Raw genomic sequence first — 25,799 nt, 5'->3', positions numbered from 1 at the left:
GAAGCGCCTCATTAACACGATAATAATAAGCATGTATGGTGCTGCTTCATAACAAGGGATTAATGTGGACAAGTCCGCCACTATCTTAAGTGGCTCAGATGCGGATGTTTGGGATAGTTTCTCAATTTTTGGGGATTAAGGAAGTTGCATCTCACCTACAAATATCTTGGGCTCCTTGTAAGTTGTTGGACATTCAAAACAGAAATATTCTCTTCAATTAAGGATCAAGTTCTAAAGTTAGCAAAGATATCTTGCTAAAATTAGTATACAAGCCATCCCAACTCATTCCATCTCTCGTATTGAATGTTCGAACTTTTCACTAACTAATATTCGACCAATGACGAGTTGAGTGCCTTTTAGTGCAATGCAGTGTTTCAAGAATTGAACCAAATTAGTCAAATCACAAATCGGCAATGATATCGATCCAATTCACTAGTCAACTTAGAAAATCAATTAAATCAATCAAATCTGATCAACGGTCAGTCGAATTGGTTAAAATCAATAAAAATTGACTTTTAAACCAATTCATACTAATTTCTTTTTTAAAAAAATAAAAAATTTTGAACTAAGTTAAACCAATTGAACCGATTTGAACTGCGAATCAAAAACTCATCAAGTCCACTTAAAAGTCCAGGTATAGAAACATTGGTAGGGAGGTGGCATAGAAACCAATACACCAAATTAGTTGGGGTAAATTTTGCCTCATCATAAAGGAGGAATTGGTTTTTGTCACTTGAGGACATTTAATCGAGCACTTCTTCATCAAGTTTTCAAGTCTAAATGCAGTGGCGGAGCTAGGAATTAACTTTGGGGGGGCGAGTCTATAACAATGAAAGTAAAATATATTTACAAAAAAAAAATAATGTGAACATATATACCACAAGATTAGAAACAACCTTATATAGAATGAAAATTACTTATACGCTTCATATATACAAAAATATCATCATATTTACAAATCTAATTGACTGTGTGAGACATATGAAATTGTGCACGACGACTTTTAATTTTATCAAAGTCATCAATGATTGAATTTACATCAAAAGTTCTAGCAATTTCTTTCTCAATATACATTATCATAGAGTTGGCAAGAAAGTCTTCCTCCATCCTAGAACGCAACAAGTCTTGATGATTTTCATAGCAGAAAATGCACGCTCTGTTGTAGCTGTTGAAACAGGAAGAGTCAAAATAAGATGAACCAATCTATCAATAAGAGTATAGCACATTGACTTTCTTGTCTTCGCTAACACTTGGCACAACTCCTGAAGTGATGACAAATTTTGAAGTTGAGAATTACAGGAAAACTCAATCTGGAAAAGCTCTAATTGAGTTCTTAAGTGTAACTTCTCTTGATCTGTGAAGTCAGCTGAATAAAACTTGTTTGCAAGTTGACAAATTTGTTCAATATTGAAAGCCTGAAAATTATCTTTGGGGTGCAATGCTGAACTAAGAATAAGCAACTCTATTACATCTTCTTTAAACCTATTCTTCATTTCAAGTATTTGAGAATCAACCGTTGCCAAAAACACATCAATCTTGTAGTGATGCTCCATGGTAATTGGATCATTTTGTTTTCGAATTCTTTCTCGACCTGCTTTATAAATGACATTCATATCAGGCATCTCTATATTTCGTGCATCACAAAATGTCTTTACATTGGTGAACAATTCATTCCATCCATTATCTCTGTAACTTTGAAGTCGATCCTTTGTTACTGAAACCAATTTAAGGGCATTCAAAATATCTTGAGATTTGCATTGTAAAGCTTGAGAAAGTACTTGTGCAAATCCTAAAATGTCCCTCATCATATGCATAACAAGAACAAAATCAAAGAATGTCATGAAATCGTAAATTCTGTCAGCTTCACTTCTTTGAGTTGATGTATTTCCATAATTGATAACATCAATTAGGACAGAGCAAATGTCTTCATATTCTGTGAATAAGCTATAGATAGAACTAAAATGAGACCCCCATCTTGTAGTCCCTGGCCGTTTTAAGGTACCCATCTAATTCTGACCCCTACCAGTCTCAAGTTCATCAATAGCAATCAATTCAGCAATTCTAGCAGCTCTAGCAACTCTAAGTTGGTCCACCCGTTTGCAAGAAGATGAAACTAAATTTATAAGAAGAGATAAGTTTGTAAAGAATTGTTCCACAGGAATTACCTCTTGAGATGTTGCTACCAATGTTAATTGCAGTCGATGAGCAAAACAGTGAATATAATATGCATAGGGGCACTCCTGAATAAATAATGTTTGCAGTCCATTCCATTCTCCACGCATGTTACTAGCTCCATCATATCCTTGGCCACGAATGTTTTGCACACTAAGATTATGGCAAGAAATGACATCACATATCTCCTTCTTCAAAGTCAAGGAATTGGTTTCGTGCACATGAACAATGTCAAAAAATCTCTCTCGAATATAGCCTTGCTTGTCCACAAATCTAAGAACAATAGCTATTTGCTCTCTTTTTGATCTATCTTGAGCCTCATCAACAAGTATAGAAAATTTTGAATCACTAATCTCCTCTCGAATATGCTTTTGTATCTTGATCGACCAAATGGACAATATCTCCTTTTGGATCGTAAGAGAAGTATAAGATGCATTTCAAGGAGCATTATCAAGAACCACAGCAGCCACTTTTTCATTATAAGAAGACACATGCTTGATCAACTCAATAAAATTACCTCGATTGTTAGAATCTAAACTTTCATCATGACCCCTAAAAGCCACCGCTTGAAATGCACACCATTTTGCAACATCTATGGAAACTTGAAGTTGCAACCGATTTTTTGCAACCTGCTCAGAATTTTGCTTCTCAATAATTTTGTCAAGATGTTGCAATGAGTTTCCCAAATCATGATAGCATTGCATTGCCACTTTGTGTGATGAGTTAGGATCTTTTCCAATGTGATTTAAAAAAGCACAATTTTTTCCATCATTTACCTTCTTCCAAGATCTAAATCCACTAGTTGTGAAGGCCATTGATCCAAAACGGTCCGTTGGCTTGGAAAAAAGTGAGCAAGGAAGACAAAAGGCAGCATTCTTTGTTGGAGAAAATTCCAACCAATCTGGAAACAATTTATACCAAGAGAAAAGGAAACGTCGGCCCTTCTTGTCAACAACCATTGATTCAATCGGAAGCTCAGGTTGGTATGGCCCAAACTTAATATATGCTCTCCGTACCTCATCCCTTTGATGCTCTAGATATTTCCAAATGGATTTTCTCTTTCCAGGATCACGTTCTATGGATGAAATATCAAACTCTAATGATTCAGCTCTACAAAATTTCTTTGTTTGATGCTTAGGAGAAGAATCACGAAGAGGACAAGGAATTTCACCACTTCCATTTGGTTCTAGGCGTCTTTTCTTGAAAAAAGAATCAATTGTCCTGTTGGCCATTACCACTACATTTGCAACAAACAACAACATGTAATCGAAATAAAATTGATTGAGAAATGCTGATTATGGCCTATAGAGATGGAATAAAAGCAGCAAGAACATTTGCAACCTAAGTAGACATAAGTGACATGCACAAAGTATTATTCAATAATAAAATGCAAACAAATGATAAAAGATCTCCATTAGAGCAGAACAAGTTCTCATTTCAAACATATCTCAAGGAAGTTTTCATAGCTTGTTATTAAATCGGCTGAACTTGAACAACTAACACCTACTTGAACTCATCAACTACTGTAATCCGAAAAATAATCAATAACTATCCATGCCAGTAAAAGTTTCTATAGTCTCAACAAGCATTACTATAAAGTATACTCAACAAGCATTACTATAAAGTATAAACGGAAACCGACCATAATAAATATGTACAATTTAAACTCCTTAAATTGCATAGCAAATTCTCAGCACAATGTCGAGAAACAAAGATAGACAATTCTAGAGGAACAAATATTCAGGAGGTCTTACTGCTTGTTGTCTAGAAAATCATGATAAATAAAGCAATGATAAAATAAAATCAGTAAAATGACAAGCAGAAAACTAAAACTCAATGCGACAAGTTATTTGCCCAATAAAACTCAATGCTACAAGTACGAAAAATAATACAAGTCCTTCTCGATCAATTCATCAAACAACTAGCGGGCGAACTTTTTTACACCCACATTTCACTAAATAAATTTCTATGTAAAAAAAAAAAAATTTTTACACCCCTCCAATTGTTAAAAAAAAAATTACCTGGACAGCTAGGCCATGCAAAATGCAATGGTACAAATGTACAATCCTTAGCCAGTGGGGGAAGGTCTTCACAGGAGAAAGTTTCTTCAAGCCTTCACAGGAAAAAGTTCTTCGGGGCCCAAGCCTTTGACGTTTCTATTTTCTACTTTGACGTTTCTACATAGGAAGAAGAATTGTGGCAGTCAATTGCCAAGTTAACTAACTGGCTATCTTTTTTTTGCACTTCATACGTTAAGAAAATAATTCTCTGTTATTTGGACTTTCAAATATTATTATTTGGGCCCTTGGGGGGGCAAAGTGAATTTTTTGATTAATTTTTGGGGGGGCAAAACATAATAATAAAATTTTTTTTACTTAGAATTTTTTTTTAACAATTGGAGGGGGGGCGGTTGCCCCCCTGGCCCCCCCTTCCCTCCGCCCCTGTCTAAATGTTTTCCTCGTTGCAGATTTCTTTCTTGCAGAATCAGGCTCGTCCTACACTTGGAATGGCATCTATGGCATTAGGAAATTCCTTATAGCAAGTAAATAGATATTACAGGCCGCGGGAAATGGAAGGAGCATCAAATTTTTGGCTCAAGAAAGTTCAACACGTCTTCGGTACTGTCATAGGTGGTTTGGAGAACAAGGGTCTATTCATTGACGGATGTAGTTTATCTATAGTTAATATCATATCTTATGACCAACAAACTTAAAACTCAATGAAAGTAAGCAAGGAATTTGTCAAACCCCAATTCGATGAAGATAATCGTAAATTTTATGAGTGATTTTTTTCAATTTTTTTTAAATACGCGCAATACGTAATTTTAAAATAATCACATTTGACAACATTAAAATGTGGTAGATTTCTTATAGAGAGTAAGAGCTCTGTCGAGATTGAAATATTCAGCATGCTATACTTTTTCAAACAGATTAAATCAAATCGAATGTGATGTAACTAAAAGGCTTCAATATACTTTGAAACAATAATGCATCGAACATGGAAAACAGCTTATGGTTCAAGCAAAATAGCTTGATCTCTTTTTCAGTAAAGTAGCTCAAGAAGTCCTTTGCTAATCCAAGTGCCTGCTAGATAATAGGCGTACAATTAAGGCCAATGTAGAAAGAGCTAAATGATTAAGCCTAATCAAGAATGTATCATTTATGATGAAAATCTCATTATACAAAAATCAACTCTTGGCTTGCTCTCTTGTAATATGTTGATTGCTTTCCCATGTGGAAAATTTCTGCCCTCGTATGTTTCTCCATTCTTAATGACATATCCTCATGAAGAGACACGTGGTTCTGTGTAGTTGTGTTATGTGCTCTTATTATACTTTTGTTTTTTTTTGTAACAGAGGAGGAGTAAGATTTAAGAAGCGAAGAGGATGAATGAAGGGATTTAAACTCTAAATTTCTAAAATATTATCATATATAGTGCTGATATTTTGATATTTGCTCATCTAAATAACTAAGTAATACGATATTCAAGAGATTTCTTGAAATCGAACTCATATATGCATAGAAATTTCCAATTTGTTGATGTGGGATATTTTTCTTCTTTTATATGAACATGGAACCATCTTAACTTGATGGAGTCATTTTTATATGTAATTTAATAGGTTCATAATGGTATTTCATTCTTTTTTACTTAACTTTACTACCCTATTTTCTTCTTGATTTCTTATATTTTCCCTTTCTTGTCAATCTTTTCTTTGTGCTAAAGAAAGATAGGATTTGGTTTCTAACTTTGTACGAAAATGAGCTATGAAAATTAGCTTTTGTCTTTGTAAATCATAGTTTGCTATAGTTAAAAGTAGCCAACTTTATTGTGTTGTTTTTTTTTTCTTTCTTATTATTAGAAAGTTACCATGAAGCTTCCTTTTTCTCCCTTGACAAAAGATGGAAAAAATGCTTATCGTAGTTTCCTAGTTAATCCTTCAACAAAAATATATTTTTTCACATTTAGTTTAACTTAAAATGTTTAGGTAAAGCTCATTTTGGACGTTAAATTGATAGATATTTATTGAATATCCAAAGGAATATTCTCCAAAAAAAAAAAGAATATTCAAAGGATATTTTACGATTAAGATGTCATAAGACAAATCTATAGTACCTTCAAAATTGATAAAACCAACTTTTTACAAGATAATAATTGTTTACCAACTTTATAAAAAGTTTCATCCAAAAGTTATCTTTTTCCCCCCATGTTTTTACCCCAAAAAGGAAAAAATATATTAATTACAATTGCAAAACCCAAAAAGGAAATGAGAAGGAAATTGCGATGATGACTCTGAAATTAAACAAGTGACGAAAAATGGAAAAAAGAAAGAAAACGTGGAAAGCAAATAGGATATTCCCTAGTACCAAAAGCACAAAGGGCATTAAAGGAATCTAGAACAACTCCACAGTTTATTTTATTTTTCTGGCTAGCACTTTCCTTGTAAATATGATTTAGTCATTTAATAACATTATCCAGTCACCAACTTTCACTCTCAGCCATTCCAAAAAATCATTATTATAATAATACCACATTACATCATATAACCATATTTAAATGCAACATTCAATTCGATCTTATCATTAATAGCAGCTATCAAGCATCAAAATCCCAGGTGAAACCATTAGGTCATATACATACATACATACATATATACACACAGATATATATATATATATATTATTCTATTTGAAATTTTTAATTTTATTCTATCTATGAGTTATGAAATTATTCTTTAATAAGCGTTAAATCATTGTTTTAATATTGAGAAGAATTATTTATGGCGTTTTAAGCAGAATATCAGGGTACTTTTCAATGAAATAAAAACGATTTCTACGTACACCTTCTTTTTTTTTATTTATCTTTAGAGAATAAATGTTTTTATTCTTTAGTAGACTAAATAAATCCACAAGCTAATCTCAAGATTTTTAAGAAAATACACCTAATGAATTAGCGTGTAATAACTTTTAAACTGATCAATCAACATAATCCAAAGGTTAAGGTGCTTTGTAGCATGCCTTGTATTTTGCACTTACTCCCTTACATGCACATTTTTTAAGCTTGAACCCCACCATACTCTATAAAAGTAAAACAGCCACCATTTATTTCAGGGTTAAATGCATATAACACACTTTAACTTTTATTCAAGTTGCATTTTGTCCCTTCCTACTAATTGAATAAGGACTTGTGAAAAGTATTTTTCAATAATTCATGAAAATCTCTTGTCTTTCTTTGAGACTTCTTTTTGAAAAAAAAAAACTCATATTTTTTTAAATCAATTTTTCTTCATCAATTATGCAATTGCTCAAACCGATAGTAGTAGTTATTGCTCTTGTTTAGCACGTTAAATAAGTAGAAAATCTCACATAAGTAACATTTGATAATCTCTCACTTTTCACATTTCTCTTTTTGTTTCTTTCTTCTAAAGAACATCGCTAGATTTTATCGAGCAGATCTAAGACTTGTGGTTGTGGATGGTAATAATAGCGGTGCGTAAATCACTATATAATTCAACAGAGGCTATTAGAGTATAAAAAATGTTGCTTATTTTTCAAATTCTTGGTTTTATTTTTTAAGCTAGTTGCCAGCAATAATTAGGGAATTTTGTTTTTCATTTTTATGCTGCTTTGTGTACAAAAGAATTAGTTTAGATATTCTATTTTTTGTTATCAAACGCGTATGAAACATGCTAATATTTGAATTCATTAAGTTTAAGTACTGAATTGGATTATCAAATAAAACCTAAGTAGTAAACTGGATAATAAAATGTTTAAGTACAACAATGAATAAGTTTGAAAGCTAGTTGACTTGATTTCAAAGAACAAATTACCTATTCATAAAATTTTTTGAGGGGTAAAGTCTAACTTTTCTAAGTTTTGGGGATCTAGTAGATACGATGAATTCATCATTAGATACAATCAACTATAAATTAAAACCTCCTCCTTATCCACTCCACCTTTCCCTAAATTAATTTTTAACTATATTTAATTAATCAGTTTATATTTAATGCTTAATGGGAACTCCTAAACAGTTGTTCAAGTGTTAGTATTTTTTTTTTTAAAACAAAAGATGAATAGTTAAGCAGTATAAGTGTCGCAATTTGAGAGTGCAATAAACTCATATATGCATATTTATACATCAATTTAGATGTGATTCACGTGTCAAGAGTATCTATTGGATAACAGTTGGAAAAATCCTCAATTAATATATTATATAATATCATCCCTCTTTCTTCTCAGTCATTTTTTCCCTTACTTTACCTTTTCATCTAATGACCTGATTTTCTCTCTCTTCAATTTATTAAATTAAATTCATGTTTTTTTTTTGTCAGAATATCAATTCTCAAGACCTAAGCTAATCTCACAAGCCCAACCAAAAGGCAATTGCTGACTTCTGACTACACTTATGAAACTTAAATCCTAGACACTCACACCCTCAAATAACGATGTGGGACTCAGGGAGAGGGAACATGGAGCTTCTACTAAGCACTAATTAGCACCCACTCACTCTTGTTTTTAACCTCACCTCGGGTCTTTGTTTCTTTTTGTCAGAATATCAATTCCTAAGACTTAAGTTAATCCCACAAGTCCAACCAAAAGGCAATTGCTGACTTCTGTTCGGGCTGCACTTATGGAATCAAATTCATGTAATCCATAATTAGAAAAAATATATACTCTAATTCTCCTATGTGAGAGCGCAAGAGAGAGAAATTAAATCAAATAAACAAATTAACACAGATAATACAAACAAAAACTAAGCAAGACAAACCTTTAAAAAAAAAAGAAAAACAAAACAAAACAACGGCACGTCTCTTTGCTGGTAATACTTCACTTCCTAATTTATTTTTTCTTTTTCATTTTCTTTCTCTTTCAAGTTTCAAAGAGTTGTCTTTATCTGCTTCTATGGGTGCATTGCATATATACATAGAGGTGTCTGTTTCCCTTTCTTTCTCTGCTGAGCAGGGGTTGTAACTGAAACCTTATTTTCGTATATTTCTTGCCCAAAATCTGGAGTGAGTTTGCCTTGCTTTCTTGAAATTCTGCTTCAGGTATTCTTTGTGCTTGTAGTCTCTGAGTTGTTTAGTGTCAGCCATTTTCCCGCTGAAGTTTGTGTCTGTGTTTGTTTTTCGTCAGTTTATGCCTTTTTTTTTTTGGTCTTTTTGGGGTTGGTTTTAGGAATTGTTTGGCTGGTTCAAGAATGCCGAGGTTTAAGCCTTGAATTTTTTTTTAATCCTGTCCGTTTCGTGAATTTCTATGTGCTTTTAGATAGCATTTGTTAGTAAAAGGTTTTGGGGGTTTGGAGAAAAAATGGTGGTAATACTGTAATTTTGGTGCAAAAGTGTGCTTATCCTTCTTTTTTTTTGGGTTCTTCAGCTTTTTTTTTTTTATGATGGGTATATGATTCTGATAATTCGATGTTGTCTACTTTATCTATTTTGTTGAATTGTATATATATTAATTTACAATTTAAGTTTTTAGGTATAGTTTATGATAACAACTGCTGAACAGTCAAATCGGCCTATAATAAATCTTTTAGAGTTATTGCTATTGTTTACATTCTTTTGATCATCGAGTGTTGACCTTTATTTGCTTGCTTATTGTCTCTGCTTAGAAGTGTTAGTTCTCTGTACGTGTGCGTTTGTGTTCAAATTTTGGATTATGTAACTATCTTGTGTTATTATGCCTGCTTTATTTGCTTAATAAGTCAAAGTTTAAATACACATGGTTGAGGCTACTTACCTGCATTCTTCTTGTCCTGTTAGACTAAGAACTTGGGCGTCTTTATGTGGTGGAATATATCCTTAATCAATTATCATACATTGAGAACCATTTGGGAAATGTGGGGACTTTGGCAGGTTGGAATTTCTTCTAGTTTGTCAAATTAGGTTGGAGTTGGAGATGCCTTAAGCTTCCTTTTCTATTGACTTTACCATTGCTTTATAGGTTTTACTCAAGTATAAGGACAGGGTGCGTGATAGATTCATTTTTTTTGTTTGATTCTATTAGTTAGATACAGTGCTTGACTTTGCTGTTTTTAATCTAAACTGCCAAACTATTTCAGATGAATCAGTTGGAGGTAGTTGTTGTAATTATGTTTTGTGGTAATTTTCACTGAACATGCATGTGTCCACGTGAGCATTAAAAGTCAAGTTAATGAGATAGCTCTATGCAACCCCTTGTTGTCAGCTGTACTGATTGCCATGTTCTTTTGCTTGAGCATCTTTCGTGCTTGTTTTAGATATCACTGTTAAGCGTAAAGACGTAAAAAGTCAGGTCAATGAGCTCCTCATGCAACACCTTGTTGTCAGCTGTTTGAGCATCTTTCATGCTTGTTTTGAATTTCACTGTTAAGTGTAGTGACGGAAAAAGTCGGTTAATGAGCTAGCTCATGCAACCCCTTGTTGTCAGCTGTATTGATTGCCACGTTCTTTTGCTTGAGCATCTGTTGTGCTTGTTTTGAATTTCACTGTTAAGCATAACGACATAAAAATTCAGGTTAATGAACTAGCTCTATGCAACCCCTTGTTGTCAGCTGTATTGATTGCCACATTCTTTTGCTTGAGCATCTTTTGTGCTTGTTTTGAATTTCACTGTTAAGTGTAACGACAACAGGGACCGCAACCCTGTGTGAATGTTTATGTCAGTGAAATGTGGAGGATCTATTCTCATTTAAAATCTACTGAACTAAATTTTTTGGCAAAATACAGTATTGAACCTCATAAATCATAACGTTTGCTTGGAATGAAACATCCTGTGATTTCTTTGGTTTCTTATTCCAACTTCGTGGTGTCGTTTAGGTCCTTCAAGCAATCCCTTGATGAGTGCATCTGATGATATGGGAACTAGTGTACGGAAGATCTTTTCTGGATCTAGTGGTTACCATGCCTCAACCGATGCTGCACTTTTTTCAAGTTCATTACCCGTTCTTCCCCGTCAGAAGTGTATGCACCTTCCATACTTTCAATTCTGTATTTAGAAATAATTAATTTTTTTTCCCAAGAAAACAGTTTATAGTCTACTCTGTTTGCTAAAATGTAGTGAATGTAAAAGATGCCGACCAAACTTGCCAATCAATTGACGATGTCTCCGCCAGCTTGAAGAAATTCCACCCACATGTGGGCGGTAATGATGTACTTGAAATAGACCAGAATCATGCAATTGGAAGCTTGCTTCCTGATGATGAAGATGAACTTTTAGCTGGAATAGTGGATGGCTTTGATCTGGGTGGGTTGTCTCATCATGTGGATGATGCGGAGGACTTCGATTTTTTTGGCAGTGGAGGTGGCTTAGAATTGGAATCAGATTCTTTGGAGAGTTTAAGTATGGGAATTTCTAATGCTAGTCTTTCTGATGGTTCTCCCAGCAATGGAGTGGCTCATTTTGGACTTTCAAATGGTGTGGGAATTGTTTTTGGAGAACATCCACTTGGAGAGCATCCTTCTAGAACATTGTTTGTTCGTAACATCAACAGTAATGTTGAGGACTCAGAGCTCAGAAGTCTCTTTGAGGTAACCTTTAGTAGTTGATATTTGAAGGAGACTATGAAATGGAGAACTTAACTGGTACTTTCTAAGTCAATCAGGGTTAGATTGTATTAAAGCATTTCCATGTATTATAGCCTATTACATACTTTCTTCTGAAAGATAAACATTAAATTCACTTTGGAGGTACTTTATATCAAGGGGTTGTTGGGTTCATTCTGTTTCTTGTTTGGCATTGAGTACCATGATTTTTAAACCCAGGACTGTGAACGTCTGCTAAATTTAGTGTTTTCCCTCCATGAGTTTGGAGGATATGTTTTCCCATGCCAGACCCAAAACATGATACAGGTTACTCTTCACCACATACCCGGTGAAGTTAGCAAACTAGATCACTTTTGTCCTTTCTCGAAGGAAACAAATCAGCTTTTTAGTTACACAACTTAAACTCCATAGTTAGTGTCCTTGGCATTATGGAGTCAACCTTTTCATTTGCAACCTCCTTTGGAGAGATCGAAGTCAATTTTTGGAGGTTTTCCTTTTCAACAAGCTAAATGGTTTAGGAATGTGAAACAGTATTTGACCTATGACCTTTGTTGTCTGATTATTAATGTAAAATAATTGTCAATTTTGTGACTGAGTGTTCTTTTTACTGTATAATAGCAATATGGGGATATCAGAACACTTTACACTGCATGCAAGCATAGAGGCTTTGTGATGATATCTTACTATGATATTCGTGCTGCACGAACTGCTATGCGGGCGTTACAAAATAGGCCGCTGCGCAGGAGAAAGCTGGACATCCATTTCTCAATCCCAAAGGTTAAATCTGACATTTTTACTAGTTGCTAGTAAAAGTTTGCCCTTTTCTTTATATCTGTTTCTTTACTTTTTGTGTCCCCTTCTCATTAGGATAACCCATCAGAAAGGGATCTTAATCAAGGTACTTTGGTAGTGTTTAATTTGGATCCATCTGTGTCAAATGATGACCTCCGACAGATATTTGGGGCTTATGGTGAGGTCAAAGAGGTGAGAGACTTCTCTTAGGTGCTTTTTTTTTCTCATTGGTGATTTACGATTTCTGGCCCTGACATTTTAGGATATGGTCTTATTTTGACATCAAATCCATCTTTATGTGAAAGCAGATTAGGGAAACACCAAACAAGCGACACCATAAGTTTGTAGAATATTATGATGTCAGAGCAGCAGAAGCTGCGCTGAGGTCCTTAAATAGGTGTGACATAGCTGGGAAGCGCATAAAGCTTGAGCCTAGCCGTCCTGGAGGATCACGTCGAAAGTATGTAGTCCTGATTAATTTTTGTTTCTCATTTTTGACGTTTTGCTTGGTTTCCTTTTTAAACCCTCTAGAAGCTTGTCTTCTTTTTTGCTCATCAGCTTTAGCCATATGCAATGAAACTTCCAGAAGGGAAAGAAAAATGATAAAATAATTTGATCTATGTAAAAGTCTTTGTCATCTAAAATAGTTGTAAAACCATAAAAACCATCGCGACTTGGAGTCTTGCGTTTATCATTCTTTTCCTTTCGTTTAATAGAGTTGTATTCATCATATATTACTGATATTGATGCTTGTATGAATTTTCTTTGACTGCAACTTCTTTTTGTCTTTTCCTTTGGGTTCTCCTTGGTACTTTTGCTTCTTCATCTTATCTGAATGTTTTATTTTGTCTAAGTGGTTCCGTGTATTGGCTTCTAGACTTGTCCACACTGCTTCTGTTTGGATCAGTGGTATTTATGCCAATATGGAAAAGATGAACAATGATCTCTTCCTTTTCCTTTCCAACAAGGAACTAAAATGTGAGAACAATTGGCTTATAAAAAGTGCTTGTTTGAGTAGCAAATAATTTTGCTGCTTTTTTTTTTATTTTTTTTTAAATTGTGCCACTTAGGTTCCTTTAACTTATGATGTGCATTTTGTATCACATTATGTTAAGTCATTCTTGATCAAATTTAGATATTTTCATTATCACTACTGATAGGCTTAGGCTATATAAGCTGCTGTGTTTATGTTATTCTTATCCACCATATTGTTGATTGATTCAAGTTTTACATTTTTATGCATATGGACTATAGTTTTATGTTCCAACTGAGTCATGATCCTGAACAAGATGAACCTCAAAGCTGTTGTCATCAAGCTGCTTCTTCCATTGGTACTTCGCCCCCAGGTGAGGCCTAGTCAGGACAGTTTTTCCAGTAAAATATGTCTGCCTTGCTCATTTGTGAATCTACTGAGGGTCCTCTAAAATGTCTTGTAAACCTTTTGGACATGTTATGGTTCTCGTATTTCTGGCAGGTGACTGGCCACAGTTGGGCAGCCCTTTGGAACATAGTCCTCTGCAGAGTCTTGGTAAATCCCCTGGTTTAACGTCTGTCAGTCCAACAATGGGCAACAATTTGCCTGGGTTAGCTTCTATTCTGCATCCTCAATCCTCAAACTCTATGAGGGTTGCACCAATTGGCAAGAATGCTGTGAGGAGCAGTTATTCAGAACATGTATGGCCCAACAGGAATTCAAATGTGGGGGCTGCCTCTCAACAGACTCTTTCCCTTCATAAGCCAAACTCAAGTCAGTATTCTGGTACTGTGTCTTCTTTTGGTGATTCAAGTTCAAATGGCTCAGGTGTTGAAACATTAACTGGACCTCAATTTCTCTGGGGAAGTCCAAAGCTATACCCAGAGCCAACTGATCCCTTGGCTTGGAGAGGGAAATCGGCTGGACATCCTTTCACATCTAATGGCCGTAGCCATGGCTTTTCATTCTCCAACCGTGTGTCACTCTTTGGTTCATCTTATGGCCACCACCAGCATCATCATCATCATACTGGATCTGCTCCATCTGGTGTCCCTTTAGAAAGGCACTTTGGTTTTTATCATGAACCTCCAGAGACATTTGTCAAACCCAGTTTTGGAGGTGTGGTGTATGGTTATCATGACAGAAATTTGATGATGAATATGAGTGGTAGTGGCACTATTTCAGTTTCAGGAAACATGTCAGAAAATGGCTCTCCTAGTTTTGGCATGATGTCTTCTCCTGGATTTGGTCCTATGAGTTTGGGTAATGGTTATTTGTCTGGATTAGCGGCCACCAGCTTGGAGGGTTGTAGTGAACGTGTACGTGCCAGACGTGTTGAGAGTAATGGGAACCAGATGGACAATAAGAAACACTTTCAGCTAGATTTAGACAAGATTAAAAGTGGTGAAGACACTCGAACAACACTTATGATAAAGAATATTCCAAACAAGTAAGAGCGGCCTCTCAGTAGTGTTATTTTCAAGTTCACACGAACAAAAGTACGATGTTATATCTGGATATTTAACAATTTTCTTCCTCTAGGTATACCTCAAAGATGTTGCTGGCTGCTATTGATGAAAATCATAGGGGTACCTACGACTTCTTGTATTTGCCCATCGATTTCAAGGTAATCTCATTCATGTATTTATTATGCTTTTGCTGTTTTTCTTGACTATGACTGTACTGATACACTCTAGTCTGCACATGAAGAATAAGTGCAATGTCGGCTATGCATTTATCAACATGATGTCCCCAGAATACATACTCCCATTTTATGAGGTTTGTCATCGTTCTTTCTTGAGATATTGGAATTAGGAATAGTCATTTTTTTCGTCAATGATAAATTTAAAGCTTTAGAATCATGGACTGGGAGACCTGCGTATCTCCTTCTGCCTGCTCAGTTTCCATCGTGCATAATAAATTGGATGTGTTTTAGCACCATGGAGATGTACTGAGGCTACCATTCTTGTTTAGGCATTCAATGGGAAAAGATGGGAAAAGTTCAACAGTGAGAAAGTAGCATCTTTAGCATATGCTAGGATTCAGGGGAAGATGGCCCTGGTTTCGCATTTCCAGAATTCAAGTTTGATGAATGAAGATAAGCGCTGTAGGCCAATTCTTTTCCATTCAGAAGGCTCTGAATCTGTTGACAAGGTAACATGGCCAATTATTGTACAAGAGCAACTAATAATAACAAGCTATTTTCCTTGGTCTCTTTGCATTGATTAGCAGCTTTTTTTCATCTAAGATAAAATTTGCAAACCTTTCCACTACGGTTTTCCCCATTTACTATTGGGGGAAGACAATTGGACAGGTTGGTGGTGTGTGGTTGTTTATTGGTGATTAGGGGAGTTTTAATTTTCAGCTCTAAAATTCAGGATTGAGATAAAAATGGTTGCTGACATGTCTAATCTATCTAGGTCATTTGGGAACATCTTCCTTCCGATTGTTTGAACATCCAAGCTCGTCCATTATATGGTTCAGAACCTATGGATTCTCCTGGAAATGCAGTGGACGATGGTCGATGTGATAAACTAGAGCAGAGCTGGCAGTAACATGGGGTGGTCACATGCCATGTTAAAGGTTGGCTGTGGGTGGTAAACACTATCCTACCAGTGTATATGTGCACAAATGTAGGAGATAAACCAACAAGAATTGGACTTGACAGTTCTATATTATAAGTTGGCATTTTGAGACAGGTTCAGATAGGGTCCTGTGGCTTTTGTTTAAGATCCATGAGAGAATATGGAAGGCAAAGTTTGCCTACATGTAGGGAATTATTCGAATTTTGTGTAAGTTGAGATTGGGAATTCAATCTCTATAGGAATTCGCTCCTGCAAGGCCATCGCAAGAGGGTCTGAAAGGTTGCAATTTTTGGTTTACAGACTTAAGAACAGAGTTGCTGCTGAATGTCTGTGTAGCAGGAAGCAAACCTTTTTCTAATTCTATATCAGTACTTGTTATTTATCAATCTTTTTTATTTTTTATTTTTTTGGTCCTAGTAAATTTTATATACACTATCAGTATATATACTATCACGGTTGGATGAATAATATATGAATAAATTTTGAATTTTGAATTTCAAATTCAAAATTTGCACATGTATTATATATCTAATGGTGATAGTGTATACATTGATAGTATATATAAGATTAATCATTCTTTTAACGGAGGCAAGTTAGTTTACTCACAAAAAGGATATATATATTTTTTGGAAATAAGTTATCCTATTGTTTTTGGTAGGCTTGTCAATTGAGCCATTTGAGCCAATCTTTCATAAGTTCAGGGTCAACTCATTTCGAACACTACTGGATTTTGGGTCATGAGTTTCCGGTTGATAAATATGAAACTCATATTTGACTCGCAAAATATTCGGGCCATTTGAGCCGATCTTTCATAAGTTTAGGCTCAACTCATTTCGAACACTACTGGATTTTGGATCATGAGTTTCCGGTTGATAAATGTGAAACTCATATTTGACTCACAAAATATTCGAGTTTTGATCCTTATTTGATCTGAGTTCAAGTTCATTTATTACTCCTCAATTCTCTTAATATAATTATTATAACTGCTAAGTTGTAAAACTAATTCAACATTCACGGGACCACAATATTCAAATTATACATGAACAAGTAATAATTCTTAAAAGTACATAAATTAAAAATTTTTTAACAATATTTATATCTAATTCGTTTAAAATATATTATCAAAATATAATTATATACCAATAATTATATATAATATCAAAATATAAATATTATATACATATATATATGTTAGAGGTGTCAAAATAGGTGACTTGGGCGGGTTTGAGTTGGTTAAAATAGGTAATGAGTATAAGTGGGTTAATCCATTTATATTCATTTAATTAAATGGGTATGTCCAAAAATGAATTGGGTAATCCAATTATTCATTTGTAACCCATTTATTTTAACTTTTTATAAACTCATTTAAATTCATTTTTACAAACTAAGTTATCAATTTATACCACCATTTGTACCCATCATTAGTTTTAAATATTTACTTATAATACTCAATAAGCCTAATTACTACTTTTTTTCACATCCGTACTCTATGTTGCAAAATTACATATATTTAATAATTGAACAATAAGAATATAAAAATTTGAATTAAGTACTATAAAAGTTAACATAAAACTTAATCCAAAATTTTGACCCCCTAACATTTTTTTCGTGTGTAAATTTAAAATTTCATTTTGAAAAGGTAGGAAAAGAGGCTAAAACTTGTCATGAATTGGTAATGTTGAAAAATAAGCAAGTTAACAAACTAAGAGAAAATAAAATGATAAGATAATTTCAATAAATAATAATAATAATGAAACAAAAGTAGTTAACATCATGATAAAATGAAAATTTTGAATAAAAAAAAGGGTGGGGAAAGAGAGGAGGTTTGGGGGAAGAGAATTCTAAATGGGTTAATTGGATTTAATAGATTACTCAATAATGGGTATTATTGGGTAATCCATTTATACCCATATGCAAAAATTTAAAATACCCATACCTATTTATTCATGGACGGGTATGGATAAATTTAGTTAAATGGGTTTGTTTGCCACCTATAATATATGTCATAATATATATAAGTAATTAAATGATCAGGCTTATATCGGATTAACTCTAATGAGGCAGGAACTTGACTCATATTTAATTTGAACCTATTGTTTGGGTCCAAGCTTAGCTCAGTTCACTGAAAGGTTGGGCTCATCGGGTTTTTTCTCTGATCGAATAAGTCGAGTTTGGGTTGGTCTGACTCCATTAACAGTCCTAATTTTTTACCATTAACAATTTCTCTAGGTAAAAATTGCAATTGTGGTTCTCAAAATCTGCAACATGTATGCTTCCGATCCCTTAAGTTTTGTGAAAAAGCAAATATGATCCCTAATATTACGAATTTGATGCACATTGAGTACAATTAGCGGGTTATTCCCAATACTTTCACTATTTGATCACATCTCCATCAGCTAAATTATTCCCTCTACTCAATAAAAGAGATTTTTTTTTTTAATTTCCCAACCTTTATGTATAGTAGAAACATGTTTGAATTTTATAGATGTTCATTCCACCTTTACTCATTATTGACATTCGTGTGAGAATTTATTTGATGTTAGGCAACTTGTGGGAAAAGACTTCACGGGTCCCATATCATTTTAAACCCATTATATAGCTGTGAGAAACATGCATGAAATCTAACAAACAAACTTTATGGTGCCTCTCATACACTAATCTTCTTATGTAATAGTGTACCTGACTCTCTCTCCTAAGTGAGGGCCTCTCTCTATCTCTCTCTCTCTACATGTGAGCTCACTCTCCCCTAAGTGGGAGTTTTCCAAACTTTTCAAACTTTATGGCTAGTTTGGGAGTTTAGGTAGAAAAGAAAAGAGAAGAAACCTTAAGTTATGAAAGAAAAGAAAAGATGAGAAAAGAAGAGAAGATATTTTAATATTGTTTGAGAGTTTAAAGAAAAAAGTGGAAAGGTTTTGAATATATATGTCATTAAAAATTTGTTCAGTAACCATTTAAGGATACAATTGGCATTTTGAAAAAAATTTATAGATTCTCTTCCACTTTCCGTCCAAATCAACCCAAAATGGGCAGAAAGGTTTTCTCTACTATAGCCTCCAAACACATCCAACCAAATCAGCTCATTTCCCTTCTTTTCTGACACGAAGAATCTCCTAAACGATGAAAAATTGATTCCCTTTATCACTTTTTTTTCTAGGCAAATCCCTCCTCCAAACGCACCTTATAACTTCAAAACTTCAAAGCTCCAAATCTCAAATTTCCAAACTTAAAAACTGAAACATTCAGACAACCAAATCCCAAACACAAACTCCAACCAACTCAAACCATATTGGTTCCTTTCTTCAGACTGGTTCCTTTAAGTTTCATTATTAGTAACCCACCTGGATTTTTTTTCATTTTGACTTTGATAACCTAAAAACTATACTGCTTTTACTATGTTTTTGCTATCTTTTCCTAGGTTCACTACATATTTGCACATGTCTACACCATTTTCTGTGATTGAAGCAGAATCCCCCAAGTACTCAAGTTTGTTAGTCATGAAGGAGGAGCTAGTAGAGATAATTCAAAGATTTGCACTGTCCTTATCCGAAATAAAAGGAGCTGAATTAGACAGGAATGATGTAGACTGTGGGGTGATGGAATGCCAGAATAGCTCAATCGGCAAGATAAAAGGTGAAAAAGTTGCTAATTTCACAGAGTTAAGAAGTTTGTTAATAAAGCATAGGGATATCCTAAGGAGCTGAGAATGAATGAAATAGGGCCAAATCTATTCCGGTTCATAATCCAAAAAGCAGAAAACTAGGAGAGAATTCTAAAAAGGGGTCCATGGATTTTGGACAACCAAATATTAATAATCAGACAATGGAGAGCTGGAATTGAAGAAGATGAGGCAGCCTTTAACTTAGCTCCTTTATGGGTACAAATATGGAATTTACCCCTGCATTGGATTGCAAAAGAAGTTAGGAAAAAAATAGGAAGCATCTTTGAAGAAGAGAAGTTATCATACCCCGGGGGAAAGGGAGGGAAAGAAGGAAAACACTTGAAATTATGGGTAACAATGGATATAACCCAACCATTACCATGGGGTACGGCTGCGAAGATGGATGGAGTTTCTAAATGGGTACAGTTCAAATATGAACGATGCCTAGATTTTTCCTACCAATGTGGTTTGATTGGGCATAGTGATAGGAACTGCAAGACAAAATTAGTGCTAAGTAAAGGACAAAGTGAGAGCCAATATGGTCCATGGACGAGAATTGGAGGAGGGAAGATGTCACCACAGAAAGAGAGCAGTATCAGCCACAGCCCCACAAATGAAAAGCAACACTGGATTTTTAGAAATAGGGAGATGATTCCTAAGTTTCAAAATATATCACCACATCAAAAGGAATTGATGGACAAATTGAAGGCAACAGCTAGAAATGACCAAAATGGTGAAGGTGCAAGGGATCAAGAACTTACCATTGCATATATAAGAAGGGACAGACTGCAAAGAATAAAAGAGGATCGAGGATCAGGAAGAGAGGAAAGGATGACAAAGGAATTAGATGAGCAAAGAACCGAAGCTGCAACAAATAGCAAACAAAGGGAAGTGAAAAGGGATGGACTAGGAACTACAAAACAAACAGACACAAAGCTAGAGACGGAAATAAAGGACAGATTCATCAATGATAACCAAGAGGATAATAGAATCAATGAGTCTATGGATATGCAGGTGGATCTAGAGATACAAAATAGGTCAGAGATCAGAAGTGCAAAAGCTGTAGGGAGGAACAAGAGAGGAGTCAAAATTCAAAATAGACCAAGATAGGCTTTAAAAGATATAACTGACCAGCAAAATGGAACACAGGAAATGGGAAAAGGAAGCTCTGGATTTGTGATGAAGCATGGAAGAGGCAATTGATCATGATCAGCTGGGAAAAAGAAGCAGGATGGAGGAAATCCAAGGACAAGGGAGCAAGAACAAGGAAGGGATGCAGATAAGCCTTAATTGGTCCCTAAATAAGCTATGAAGGTACTGGTGTGGAATTGCCAAGGAGCAGGGAGCCCCTTGACAATTCCCCAGCTGAAGGAGTTTAACAAATTCCTCTCCCCAGATGTTATAATATTAAGTGAAACAAAAAACAAAGGGGCATTTATGCAGAAAATGCAAAGAAGTCTAGGAATGGAGAATTGTTATTTGGTTGAGGCAATTAATAAAGCAGGAGCGATGGCAATAATGTGGACAAGTGTGGTATAAATTAAAAAAGTGCAACATACCACATTTACCACAGAAGCTCAAATTGAAGATGGTGATGCAAGAACAAGTTGGTGGCTAGTTGGCATATATGCAAGTTGTGAAAGGCAGGTGAGAAAAAACAATGGGATATCATCACTGAAAGGCAAAGAGCGTGGGGCGAAAACTAATCATAATAGGAGATTTTAATGATATAAAATGCAAGGAGGAGAAATAAGATGGAAGAGAAAGAGAAGAGTGGAGCTTTAGGGATTTTAAAGAATCATTGGAAAGAACAATCTGATTGATATAGGCTATGATGGGGTACCATAGACATGGAGGAATAGTTGGGCTGATGAGATTGAAATCAAAGAAAGATTGGACAGGGGATTGAGCAGTCTTGAGTGGTCAGAAGTGTTTGATGAAGCAAAATGCACATGTGTGGAAAATTGGGTTTTAGATCATAGCATCTTTGCTGTTAGACACCTGCCCTGCAAACAAAGGAGGAAAAAAGATTTTACTTTGATAAATGTTGGTTGCAATATGAAGAAACTCATCAAGTGATAAAAAATGTCTGGAACATATTAGGTGAAGGATCAAGAATGTACAAAGTAACAAGAAAGATCAGGAACTGCTGAATACACTTGTTGAAGTGGCATATCAATAAGATAGAAAATGCAAAAGAGAGAATTGAGAGAATAAAAGCATTGCTGGAAGAAACAAAGAAGCAGGAGGAAGGAAATATAAGAGTAGAAATTGGAGCTTTAAAAAGATAATTAAAGGAAGCTTACTAGGAAGAAGAAATCTGCTGGAGTCAAAAGGCAAGGTTGCAATGGTTAAAGGAGGGAGATAAATACTTCAAATACTTTCATGTAGTAGTGAATGGAAGAAGGAGGGCCAATAAAACAAAACAATTACAGAGAGGGGATTGAAGCTGGACAAAATTAGAAAAGGAGATTGGAAAGGAAATAGGCCAATATTACAGGAATCTGTTTACAGCCTCAACAGGAACAGTTAGGGAGGACAACATCCAAGAAATACTTGAGAGGATTCCAACTACAATCACAGATCAAATGAACGAGATCTTAATCAAACCTGTGGAGGAAAATGAGATAAATATAGACAATCACAGATCAAATGAACGAGATCTTAATCAAACCTGTGGAGGAAAATGAGATAAATATAGCAACATTCTCAATAAATCCAAACAAGGCCCCAGGAAATGATGGTATGATTGCTCTTTGTTCCAATTTTATTGGGATGCGATCAAGAATGACATTGTTAAAGCAGTCCAAAGTTTCTTTCATTCAAGTACTATGTTGAAGTCCATTAATCACACCATAATCTCCTCATTCCCAAAATTCTTGTCCCTACTTGTCTGATGGATTATAGACCTATAAGCTGTGTTCTGTTCTGTACAAAATAATGTCCAAAATTTTAGTGAACAAGCTCAAATTTGTGCTAGGGAATTGTATTAGCAAGAATCAGTCTACGATTATTGCTAGTAGACAAATCCTGGATAATGTTATTTTGGCTCATGAATTTCTGCATTCTCTAAAAAAATAAGAGGAAAGGGCAAGTGGGTTGTATGACTGTTAAACTTGATATATCTAAAACTGGCGATAGAGTAGAATGAGATTATTTGAAAGCAATGATGAACAAAATGGGCTTTTGTGACAGATGGGTAAACTGGATTATGAATTGCATAACCATAGTGTCCTATTCATTCAATATCAATAGCGAGCCAAGAGAATTCATCTAGCTAGGAAGAGGATTTAGGCAGAGTGATCCTCCATCACTCAACTTATTCTTGATATGCTTAGAAGGATTTTCCAGCCTACTCAGAATAGCAGAAATCAACAAAAAGATGAAAGGAATGAAGATTATTAGGAATAGACCCATCAAACCCATCTCTTTTTTGCAGATGACTCCTTAATACTATGCAATGCAGAACTTGAAGATGCAAGAGAACTGAAGTCAGTTTTGAAGAAATATGAGCTAGCATTTGGCCAACTCATCAACATGGAGAAATCTTCAGTTTTCTTTATTAAAAACACCAATCAAAGCAAGAAACAAGGCATCTGTGAAGAATTAGGGGAGATCTAGGCAGTCAATTAGGGCAAGTATCTTGGACTACCAATGATATTCACCAGAACTAAGGAGTAGATTTTTGGCTTCATTAAAGACAAGGTAAAGAATAAAATGGAGCACTGGAAGACAAAGCTACTTAGCCAAGCAAGGAAGGAAACATTGCTCAAGGCAGTGACAATGGCTATCCCAACATATGCCATGTCATGCTACAAACTCCCTCAAAAATTATGTAAGGAAATATGCTCTTAGATAGCTAGTGGCTGGTGGGAACAAAAGGAACAAAAAGACAAGATGCACTGGATTGCATGGAAGAAGTTCACCAAGAACAAAGAAGATGGAGGAATGGGGTTCAAGGACCTGCAGCTCTTCAACAAAGCTTTTTTTGCTAAGTAGGTATGAAGGATAATGACAAATCTTAACTTGCTAGAAGGCAAAATATTAAAAAGCAAATACTTTCAAGATGGGTCAATACTGGAAAGCAAGATGCTAAAGAATGCCTCTTAGATATGGCAAAGCTTAATGAGTGCAAAAGAGCTCATTGAAAAAGAATGCAAAAAAAGAATAGGGAATGGGAAAGAAGATGACATATGGAAAGACAAATAGATTAATAGCAATAGCAATGTGAAAGTACACACACAGAAGCCAGAAGGGAGTAGACTGCAAAAGGTATTAGACCTCATCATCAATCATAGATGGAATAGGTTCTAATTTTCAAGATTTTTAGGAAATAAGATGCAACACACATTTTGAACACCCCAATAGGCATGGCTGACAGAGTAGACTGTATGACATGGAGGCATTGCAAAAATGGCCACTACACAGTCTCATCCGGGTACAAGATTTTGTAACAGGGAAAGGGGAAAAAGAAAGAAGAAAGAAGAACATGAGAGGGATGCAGCTACCAACAAATGGACAACAAGCTGTGGAAAGCACCATGGAAGCTACCCATCAAACAAAAACTGAAAATCATTGTCTGGAAATGCATCAACAATGGAATGCCAGTGAAAGACAAGATATTCCAGAGGACTCAACAAGGTGATCCAATATGCTGTGGCAGTGCAGAAGCAGTAGAGACCATTGAACATGTATTGTTACAATGTAAAAAAGCAAGGGATATATGGAAATGTGCACCACTGCAATGGGATGGATTGGAAGATCAGACTGGATGTTTCAAGCAATGGTGGAAGATTATAATGCAAGCAAGGAACAGGAACGAGGAGGAGGATTATATATCTTTAACAATACATGTGCTTTGGCAAATCTGGAAAACAAGGAATGATAGAATCTTCAATGCAACTAAACACAACCCATTCCAAGTAAGTGAGAAAGCTATAGAGGAATGGCTAGAATATAGGGAAACAAGACAGCAGCAACCAAGGAGGAGCATAACAGAAACAATGAGGCATCAAGACAACAATTGAATAGAACAATTGGACCAGGACATTGTGATAATGAAGCTAGCAATTCAGCACCAAACAGAACAAAAAACTGTTGGCATTGGAGTAACAGCTTCAAATGCTTTAGAACAAGGCATGGAAGCATGGTCTCTGAGAGAAAGACAATTAGTAAACAAAAAGCAAGACTATGTAGATGCTGTTAGACTATGTCTGATAAAAGCAGCAGAAAAGGGATGGAGGAAAGTCAGGATGCTCTTTGCTAACAGGAAGTTGTTATCTCCTTTCTGACAGGAAGTTGTTATCGAAAATCCAAGCTAACAAAGTGGCTGACAATGGGATAGCAACCATATTGGAGGACATACAAAAAATGGCCTCTTGGTTTCGAATGTGCTTTTTTGGTAGCTTAGATCAGGAATCATATATCCTAAGTCATAGTTTGAGCAAAATTGCTCTACTTAATTTTTGTGACATGGAGTGGTCCTATACCACTCTATTGTGCCAATATGCATGTTTGTAAAGACTGGGGCCTTTGCTCCGATACTGTACATTTTTGTGAAAGTTATAAAATCTCCTAACATTTCAAAAAAAAAAATACACCGATCTTCTTTCTTTTTTTTTTTCAAGAAGAGGACTTCTACAGGATTCATAACAAATCTTTACTCTTTTACATGATCACTTTTCAAGGGTAATCCTAGAATGTTGGAAGAAAATTTATAGTGTGAATCAAATTTTGGAACAAAGAAAAAGGAAACATGACAATAACAATGGGATGGAGCGAGTAAAAACTATAGTTTAACTATTAATTGAAAAAGGAAAATTCTTCCACCATCTCATTCAACTCCACCACCAAACAGCTAATCGACAACCACCATGAAGCCTCCACTAAAAGAAAAAAGGAAGCAGAAAACAAAAAAAAAGAAGATAATTGAGGAATAATATGAGCAAAGGCAATGGAATTTTCAAATTTTTTGCGTTCAATTCAAAGTACTGAGATTCTTTTGTTGAACGTTTGATCCCAATCCAATTAGACATAAATAATGGTTTCAAGCTGAGTTCGGGCACCCTTGTATGCTACTTGAATGCTCAACGAGTTTAA

At 35.0% G+C, this 25,799-nt stretch overlaps 3 protein-coding genes across 3 annotated transcripts; 1 reads left to right on the top strand and 2 right to left on the bottom strand.

The window, feature by feature from the left end:
* Positions 1-1,076: 1,076 nt before the first annotated feature.
* On the bottom strand, positions 1,077-2,006 carry LOC113782525. The gene has a single exon (XM_027328415.1). The coding sequence runs from the start codon at positions 2,004-2,006 to the stop codon at positions 1,077-1,079; it is 930 nt and encodes a 309-aa protein (XP_027184216.1).
* On the bottom strand, positions 2,007-3,404 carry LOC113782523 (zinc finger MYM-type protein 1-like). Its single transcript, XM_027328414.1, has 2 exons — positions 2,631-3,404; positions 2,007-2,576 (listed from the first exon to the last, which is right to left on the bottom strand). Exons 1-2 carry the CDS (start codon positions 3,402-3,404, stop codon positions 2,007-2,009), a joined length of 1,344 nt encoding a protein of 447 aa, XP_027184215.1.
* Positions 3,405-9,114: 5,710 nt separating this feature from the next.
* LOC113783569 (protein MEI2-like 5) lies at positions 9,115-16,428 on the top strand. Its single transcript, XM_027329749.1, has 12 exons — positions 9,115-9,217; positions 10,967-11,110; positions 11,208-11,677; positions 12,311-12,469; positions 12,560-12,676; positions 12,793-12,944; positions 13,739-13,830; positions 13,959-14,907; positions 15,000-15,084; positions 15,168-15,236; positions 15,432-15,611; positions 15,878-16,428. The coding sequence occupies exons 2-12, from the start codon at positions 10,987-10,989 to the stop codon at positions 16,010-16,012; spliced, it is 2,532 nt and encodes an 843-aa protein (XP_027185550.1). The 5' UTR covers positions 9,115-9,217; positions 10,967-10,986; the 3' UTR covers positions 16,013-16,428.
* The last annotated feature ends 9,371 nt before the right edge of the window (positions 16,429-25,799 follow it).

This window comes from Coffea eugenioides, chromosome 9, assembly GCF_003713205.1.
Source record: "Coffea eugenioides isolate CCC68of chromosome 9, Ceug_1.0, whole genome shotgun sequence".
Lineage (NCBI taxonomy): Eukaryota > Viridiplantae > Streptophyta > Magnoliopsida > Gentianales > Rubiaceae > Coffea > Coffea eugenioides.
The sequence above is the reverse complement of the archived record's forward strand: the minus strand, read 5'-3'. Positions and strand labels throughout refer to the sequence as shown.

Bases quoted from the DNA above. Each gene is read 5' to 3' on its own strand.
- LOC113782525 (XM_027328415.1), bottom strand. From the start codon at position 2,006: ATGGGTACCTTAAAACGGCCAGGGACTACAAGATGGGGGTCTCATTTT.
- LOC113782523 (XM_027328414.1), bottom strand. From the start codon at position 3,404: ATGGCCAACAGGACAATTGATTCTTTTTTCAAGAAAAGACGCCTAGAA. The intron at 2,577-2,630 runs GTTCTTGATAAT...ACGATCCAAAAG, and splicing joins ATGAAAAAGTGGCTGCTGTG to GAGATATTGTCCATTTGGTC.
- LOC113783569 (XM_027329749.1), top strand. From the start codon at position 10,987: ATGAGTGCATCTGATGATATGGGAACTAGTGTACGGAAGATCTTTTCT. The intron at 12,470-12,559 runs GTTAAATCTGAC...CCTTCTCATTAG, and splicing joins TCCATTTCTCAATCCCAAAG to GATAACCCATCAGAAAGGGA. The intron at 13,831-13,958 runs GTGAGGCCTAGT...TATTTCTGGCAG, and splicing joins CATTGGTACTTCGCCCCCAG to GTGACTGGCCACAGTTGGGC.